Source organism: Amphimedon queenslandica, unplaced genomic scaffold, assembly GCF_000090795.2.
Source record: "Amphimedon queenslandica unplaced genomic scaffold, v1.1 AMPQUscaffold_13125, whole genome shotgun sequence".
Taxonomy (NCBI): Eukaryota; Metazoa; Porifera; class Demospongiae; order Haplosclerida; family Niphatidae; genus Amphimedon; species Amphimedon queenslandica.
Genome location: NW_003546639.1, coordinates 27996 through 36050, shown reverse-complemented (window position 1 = coordinate 36050; position 8055 = coordinate 27996). Strand labels below are relative to the sequence as shown.

Sequence of the window (8055 nt, the reverse complement as noted above, 5' to 3'; positions counted from 1 at the left end):
TGTGACAGGATGTACCTTTTTTCTCCATCTGCAGTTCAGTGTAATGAAGTGATTAGTAATAATAATAATCACAAGGTGATTCACCTAGAGTCTTCATCTACTAATAGTACAGTATCTCTACTATCATCAACTAAACTGCATACACTAAACCTGAGGAGACTTGAGATATGGTACACTCCGTTAACTAATGATTGTATCCAGTACTTGTGTATACTACTAACTAATAATAAAACAATACAACAACTAGTCATCAGTGGCCGCTCCATTAGTGATAGAGGAGTTACTAATATCTGTCAAGCACTTGAACACAACTCTACACTTACCTCATTAGATCTTTATGAGAATCCACTTATCACTTCTACTAGTGGACAGGATCTTTCTCACCTCCTCCTCAATAACTCATCACTACTTGAACTGAATCTAAGGAAGACTTCATTGTCTACTGAGTCAATACTACTCATCCTCCAGTCACTAATGGATAATAAGAAGATAAGGAGACTCAGGCTAGACAATCGACACAAAGAGACTTGTATTAATACTTATCCTAACTATCACCTCATACAAGACAGAGTAGCCTGGAGCTTGTATCCACCAAATCCATGGTTTTAAGGTTTTTTCTTGACCCTTAGAGACAAAATGAGGCATTAATTATGATGAAGAAAAAGGTTTGTGAAGATCATACAGAAAGAAAAGACAGTACTCTTAGCTGAGAGCAAAGGAATTGAATACTAGTACATCCAGTTACTGTAGTGTTAAATTGTTAATTTAATTAATAATTGTAAAGCAATAGAGAGAAGACAAGATTACAATATTAACGTCACATCTCATTAGAAAGAGAGAGAGAATTAAAAAAAATAATAATAATAATAGTTAATGTGCACATGCAGTATCAGAGTGTACCAGTGGATCCTAATTTAGTGAGATCCATTGAACTAAATGAATGTCCATATCCTAATGCTTGTCTTTTAGTGGGAGGAGCTCTCATTGGAGTAGGAGGAAAAGGAGGAGCTACTGATAGTGTACAAGTATTGAGAGTAGAATCCTATGAGAGGAGAGAGAGGGAGGGAGGGTATGTCACTCATAGTATTCTTACTAATACTATATTACTTACAAGATCAGTAAATGATTCATCCATTGTGTCTCACTGATCAACATTTTTACTAATAATATAAATACAATATGTACCACAATAATATCATAATATGTCACTAGTCTCTCTCTATATAGTATTAGTAACGCGGTAGCGTTACTAAGTAGGATTCACCCCATTTCAAAATGGCTGCCACGACTTTTGCAGCCTTGCTGTACCGGGAAACAGTGGCGGATCTGGGTGCAAGTTAATGGTAGGGCCAGGAAGTGGGTGTGTCCACTTTTCAACCAGTCATTTTATGATTGGTCATTTTTATGATGGGTTTCAACAATTTCCTTATCTATGCAGTGCTTATAATACTCTTCAAGCACTTGTAAGTACTCTGGTGTGGCTTGTGGTTTGCTTTATCAAAACTTGAGGCAGGGAATTGTTTACATTGCATCTAATGAATCTCATTACTGACTTCTGATGCCCCGGCCATGGCCCGTCTGGGCCCGGGCCTAGTCTCGCTGGCCAGACCCTTGCCTCCCTGCGGGGGAAGGGTCTGGTACAATGCCTAATGTAGCTTTGTCCCAGTAACAGCCACGTGGGTGTTGATTAAGCGTGATGTTATCATGATGTAAGCATGATGTAGCATGAGTCATCAGTGTTAAACCACGCCCAGACCATGTGTTACCGTGTGTCATGGATAGATTAGATAAGGCTATAGTAGAAGCTGCTTGTTCACAAGGATTTCCATCACTGAAAGAGGAGCAGGCTCTTTGTATTCGAGAGTTCATGTTAGGTAGAGATGTTTTTGCCATTCTACCTACAGGATATGGCAAGACCACTTGTTTCTCTTGTTTGCCATCTGCTTTCAACCTGTATGAGAACAGAAGTCGAGACAACAATGCTATAATAATAGTCATATCACCACTCACAGCACTTATTTGCGATCAAGTGCAAGGGCTATTGAAACGTAATGTTAATGCTGGTTATTTGTGCTCTGAATCTACTGCTGATGTTATTCAAAATGTGAGAGATGGTGCCTATAGCATTGTTTATATGAGTCCAGAGCTGCTTGTAGAGAAATGGAGATCTCTTTTTTCTACTTCAGTGTACAAGAACAGGTTTGTAGGGCTAATCGTTGATGAAGCTCACTGTGTTGTTAAATGGTAAGATTCCGCATTATTCACTATATGATATTTCTTATCTTTATGACAATGCATTTTTTGTTTATAGGGGACTATCATTTAGAGATGCTTTTTCAAGACTGCAGGAGGTTCGAAGCGTAATGCCTTCTACAGTTAGAATCATGGCTTTAACTGCCACAGCAACACAGCCACTGAGGGAGAAGATTCAGGCCATTTTAGGAATGGCAGCACCGTACACAATAATACGTTCCCCTGACAAAATTAACATGAGGCTGAGTGTGATTCCTGAAAAGGGATTCAATGCATTTGAAGTTCCTACATTCTTCAATCTAATTTTGAGAGAGACTAAAACGAAGCTGACATCACTACCTCGAATCATCATATTTTGTAAAATTAAGAGCGATTGTTGGAAACTGTATTCTTACTTTAAGTTGTCTTTAGGGAAGTATTTTTGCCATCCTCCTGGAACTTCGGCTCATGTAGTGCAAGCACGTCTGGTTGACATGTTTTTCAAGGGCACTGATTCAGATGTGAAGAAAAGCATAATTGATAATTTTACAAAACCTTCACCATTAAGAATTGTCATATGTACAGACGCTTTTGGCATGGGCATTGATTGTAAGGATGTGAGGTGCATCATCCATTATGGTGTTCCTACAGACAAAGAGACATATGTCCAACAGATTGGAAGGGGAGGCAGGGAAGGTTTGGAATCGTATGCAATACTTGTACGATCGAAACGGCTGACTGATAACTGTGAACCTGAGGTTTTGGAGTACATCAATAACAAATGTCAATGTAGGCGAAATGTCTTGTTTCAGGATTTTGAAAATGTTGTTAGGGCTCCAGAGAATCATGGCTGTAAGTGTTGTGACATTTGCATCAGGAATTGTAATTGTAATCATTGCATAGAAAATTTATCACTAAATTATAGTTTTATTCCTGTTTTGTTTAATCAAAATACTTAATTTATTAATAATTTCAATTTAAAAGAGTAATGAATTAACTCAATTAAACAAACAACTTAAATGAACTTTATTTTTAATGAAAATAATTGTGCCTGTATCCATTTGTGAAACTTTTCATTGTACCTAAGTGATGAAACAGGATTAGTCTTTATCGATTGAAATGTAGCATGTTTTCTATTATCCTGATGATTAAATATATCTGCTTCAAGGAGTTCCTTTATAATTGCAGACTTGTCTTTCTCTGAGGAAGCAATGGAGTGAGAGCCTGAAATATCAGGAACAGATAAATCTTTGTCAAAATTCTCCAGTAAAGAGTTAATGATGCCAACGCAACGGCCTACCCGTTCTAGTGCTTCTTCAGAGAAATTACTTCCCAACATTTCTACAGACTGTTTGCAAATTCTGTTTAAATGTTCCAAGAACAGATCACACGGAATATTCCTACCGGGAATTCCATGTACATTAATGCATCTTGACCATACTAATTGTTGTGACTGCCTTGCTGTAAGAAAAAAATGGTATTGCCCCAATATATTCAAAGCCTCTTGGCAGTAGTTCTTTCTCTGACGGTGTTTAAAAATTATCATGAAGTAACGCCAGCATCTCAATATTCTGCTTCCATCTCCCTCCCTGATGGCATCACTAAACTCCATATAAAGAAGACCCTGTGACAATACAGCCACTGCGTATGACATGACGCCATCCTTTTCCACATCTTCATCTAAACTGTAATGAGCTAGAACATCAACATAGTTCAAACAAATGCTTCTTGTCACTTTATCCAGCACTTCCTTCCTTTCCTGTTTAGGCTTAGTCCACAAATCAGCAACCAGAAGATCATGAACAGGAGAATCAGATGCTGCTTCCATCTGAAAGAACTGCATGGCAGCAACAACTATATGACACTTCACAACTGTAACAAAAAAGTCTTCACAGGCATTGAAGTCATCTGCCGCCTTAGCAGAAATGTTACGCCGGTCTATAACATTCCGTAGGTGACACAGTGTTCCTTTTTCCAAAAAACTTTTCCCTTTGTACATCCATGCCCATATCATCTAAAGTAGCATGACATAAAATAAAATTATGTTGAAATTTTAATATACCTCCAGAAAAATCTTCTTAGCATGCCAGTCCTCACATACTGGTATTAGACCATCCAAACGCTCTGCAGCTATAGGACTGTTCCTTCTAGCAAATTTTGCAGACTCAGCCCTTTTTCTAGTTAATTGATCACCGCCCAAAAGAATTTCATGCGTGACATCAAACGATATTGTAGACCCGCTAACTCCGTCAACAACAGTACTGTGTTCAGTAGGAGCATAAGACTGAAGCTTCAGCATAATATCTATCATATCTTCAACTACATTTTCATTCTTAAAAATAACTCCAAGAGGAGTCTATAAGAACAATAACATGCAAATTAAATATTAAATAAGCACAATAACTTACAGTTTCAGACTTCTGTGACATTTCTGTATAGTAATCATGCTGTATGTGATTTACAACAACATCTTCGAAAGTGTCAGAAAAGAAAGAGAATTCAGCAACCAGAACACGACTTACAATGGTGGAGAAATTAGCTATAAGAGCCTCATCATCAGGCACCGATGGCAACAGGGTATCAATAGGCAACTGCAAAATAGGTTTTGAGTAAAAAGGGTTAGGGCACTGAGAGCAAGATGATAAATCAATCCTATCCTTTACAGCAAAACTGTTAAAGAAATGGAATGACCTTGTTTTACGGTCAATTCTTTGGTGGCGACGTGAAATATTCTTATCTAAGTTGTCTCCCACTATTTTGAACCCATACCACTGGCCTTGTCCTACTGAGCTAGATTCAATATTATCAGGGACAACTAATGGAAAAGAGTAATAATAGAAACAATATAATAACCAAGACTAATAATCCATATTCAACAAATAGTTTTATAGTACATGTTTGAAATGTTTATGTTTATGTACCTGACTCAGATGAAATGTTACTAAAGGAAGGTGGTGCTAGAGTATCATCAATGGATTCATTATCAAAGCAGATCTGCGTATTGCCATCATCTACATGTAAAACTTCACATGTTTGACTAGATGTGAAGATGTTGTCCTAAACAATGAGCTTTAATAATGAAAACTAAAAATAAACTTACAAAGTCATTAGTATCATTCATCTCTTCGCCATCGCTTTCATTATCCCAAGTGCTATGACAATTGGCATTCATTGCATCAAAATCATCAAACTATCAAAGAAAATTAATGATACGACCATACAATACATGTACACTAATAAGTAATTATTTCACCTGTTCAGCAGATTCAATATGGTATGAATTCTATCAAAAAGCAGACTAAAACACTGTAACCATAAGGTTTTACATACTTTAATAGGCATGTTGTTCTGTAAAATATTAGCCATGTAAGTTAAAACAAGTTGGTCATGGTTATCTCCAAGAGAAGTAAGGAGTCTGTACAGAGAATTCTTGCTCGTGCATAATGAAAGTTGATTAAGACGTGTGTATATCTGCCAAAAGAGTTTGCAAAATGCTGAGTTATCAAAGTATTCTACATTATCAGCTAACCATTGTTGATGAATGTCCAGCAAATAGAATAGAAGATATAAGTTTCTGAAATAGAGACATTGATTTATTATGATAATTAGATAGCAGACAAACTATCATACACAAAAACTGCAATCGATTTGGCCTGTGTGAGAGAGGGAATGAGTGACAGTGCTGGCTAATTTACTACACATGCTTCATTAACTAATTATTCCTTACCTTGGTGTTTTTGTTTGTGTACTTGTGTTTAACAAACTTAGTAGAATAGGACAGTGTTCCTTTATTTCTGAATAAATTGTAATCCACGGAAAATGTACGATATCACTCTTATTTGAAGACTTCTGTATAGAATTGACATTCATTGTAGCAAGCTTCTTCAATTCATATTTAAGCTGTTTTCCAGTGCCCACAGACAAGTACTTCATAACTTCAGTATCAGATAATGCTGATCGAGCGATACTCTTGGCGGAATTTTTCGTACGAGAGATTGTACGAATAAATGCTTTCCTTCTTGGGGTATTCAATAGATAAGACCTTTCACCACTGCTGTGGCCAACTGTCACCTATTGAGCATTTATAAATAATGGGAAAACAAAATTAAAACTCACAACTATAGGAGGAGAATCTGGTGGAGAAGCGATGCATCTCCTTTTTGGAGAAGGTGGTAAAGAACATTCTGAATGAGTGACTGTAGAAATTGGAGTTGCAGATTCACTAGGTAAGTTATGTGCCTGAGATGAGTTATAAGAAGCCAGTAGAGACACAGTAGCTGATGTAGCTTCATATAAACGTAAATCCTTTGCCTGGTGGGACAAGTAAACTTTAGAACAACTTCTACACACAAAAGAGACAGCAATAATGGCATCAAGGTCGACGTTCAGATTATTGGCAGTACATCTATCACGAAGATACTTTTTCAGGAACTCAGAAACAGTTGATGCCTTGACTCTGGCTCGCTTTACAGCAGCTTCTCCACAAGCCAAACACTTATCCTCAAGAGACGCCATTTTATCATGTGACTAAAGTGACGTTTGGGTGACGTAACGCTTACGTTTTGCAATAGGTACATTTGATTGGTTGCGTACGATTTTGGACGCAGGGACAAAGCTACATTAAGCATTGTACCAGACCCTTCCCCCGCAGGGAGGCAAGGGTCTGGCCAGCGAGACTAGCCCGGGCCCAGATCCGCCACTGCCAGGAAAACGAGCTCCTATGCTTACCAGACTTCTTAGAGGACCTTATCTCGACCAGAGGATTCCATTAGTACCACTAGCGTGTCTCTAAACCTTGTCTAAGAGGAAAATGAAAAATCGTCAAACGGGCCGTTTTGTTCAGTCCACTTATTTCGTCTTCATCATCTCCTGTCAATCAGTTAAGCAGGGGTATCGTAGTCTTTGACCAACGCTACAAGGCTAATTCTTACACTATTCTACTTCAGCTGGCCATGCGCAGGTCTACAACTTCTTAAATAACTCTAACAAAAAGAAAAATGCCCTCTCTCTATCGTTGCAGTAGTCCACTGTCCACTTACCTCATTCCGCCATTTTGTTAATAATTAAAAGAAGCATGTGCTCCAAAATGTAGGTGTGGTCGCGCATGCTCAGATCTGCCATAGATAATAGAGTAAATGAAAGGGATTGGCAACGGGGCGTAGCAACTAGTGATGGGCGGATTCTTTATCGATATAAACGATATTTTACGGAATCGATTTGAATCATTATCGAAATTTTTATGCAATTTTCATCGATCTATTGACCACGCCCATTTATTAAGGTTAAATAATTAATTTTAATAAGTAATTGCACTGTTGAACTGCAAGAAAGAAGCAACTGACCAGTTGTTAGCTCAGCCTACCCCAATCAGAAGAGAACCAAGCTCAAGAGCATGAAAATGATCTTCTCTCATGACAAGTACAGTTATATCTGTGCCAAAATCATTAGCCACACCCTTGACACACCCCCAAAATGAAGGTGTGGTTATCGTATCGTTAATAATCGATATTTCCTTTAAAAGTCCAATATCGATCGTTATCGAAAATTAAGAAAATGGGCCATATCGCCCATCACTAGTAGCAACAGGAAATGCGGGTTGGGTTACCACGTGACAACCATCAGTGTTTTGGTTGATTTCCCATCTCCTCCATTGGTGAAGTTGCTCTGGCAGGATTTCAAAGGAAATTTGTGCTGCTCCAGGATAGCGCTTGCTTTTGATATATAGCCTATTCCACATAGAATTTTTAGAGCTACCTGTAGCAAGGTTTTTATCTCCAAAAAGCCATTTTTCAACCAGTTAGAGTACACAAATCGCCTGTTTTT

General features: G+C 37.9%; 2 protein-coding genes and 1 long non-coding RNA gene across 3 annotated transcripts in view; 1 reads left to right on the top strand and 2 right to left on the bottom strand.

Moving 5' to 3' along the window:
- The window catches only part of LOC109585059 (uncharacterized), a 33067-nt gene that overhangs the window by 4966 nt on the left and 20046 nt on the right, over nucleotides 1-8055 (top strand). The window lies entirely within an intron of this gene.
- Nucleotides 964-1145, bottom strand: LOC109585064 (uncharacterized). The gene is made up of 2 exons (XR_002186297.1): nucleotides 1112-1145; nucleotides 964-1042 (listed from the first exon to the last, which is right to left on the bottom strand). It is a non-coding gene; the product is annotated as an uncharacterized LOC109585064 (long non-coding RNA).
- On the bottom strand, nucleotides 3203-6867 carry LOC109585058 (uncharacterized). The gene is made up of 10 exons (XM_020000992.1): nucleotides 6349-6867; nucleotides 5960-6303; nucleotides 5762-5885; nucleotides 5563-5703; nucleotides 5486-5515; nucleotides 5333-5422; nucleotides 5154-5289; nucleotides 4641-5047; nucleotides 4295-4588; nucleotides 3203-4246 (listed from the first exon to the last, which is right to left on the bottom strand). Exons 1-10 carry the CDS (start codon nucleotides 6745-6747, stop codon nucleotides 3248-3250), a joined length of 2964 nt encoding a protein of 987 aa, XP_019856551.1. The 5' UTR covers nucleotides 6748-6867; the 3' UTR covers nucleotides 3203-3247.

What these genes read in the sequence shown, in the direction of transcription:
- LOC109585058 (XM_020000992.1), bottom strand. Translation starts at nt 6,747, where the DNA reads ATGGCGTCTCTTGAGGATAAGTGTTTGGCTTGTGGAGAAGCTGCTGTA. An exon ending in ACACAAACAAAAACACCAAG is followed by an intron (nt 5,886 to 5,959) that starts GTAAGGAATAAT and finishes TCTCTCACACAG; the next exon opens with GCCAAATCGATTGCAGTTTT. An exon ending in TGTCACAGAAGTCTGAAACT is followed by an intron (nt 4,589 to 4,640) that starts GTAAGTTATTGT and finishes TTGTTCTTATAG; the next exon opens with ACTCCTCTTGGAGTTATTTT.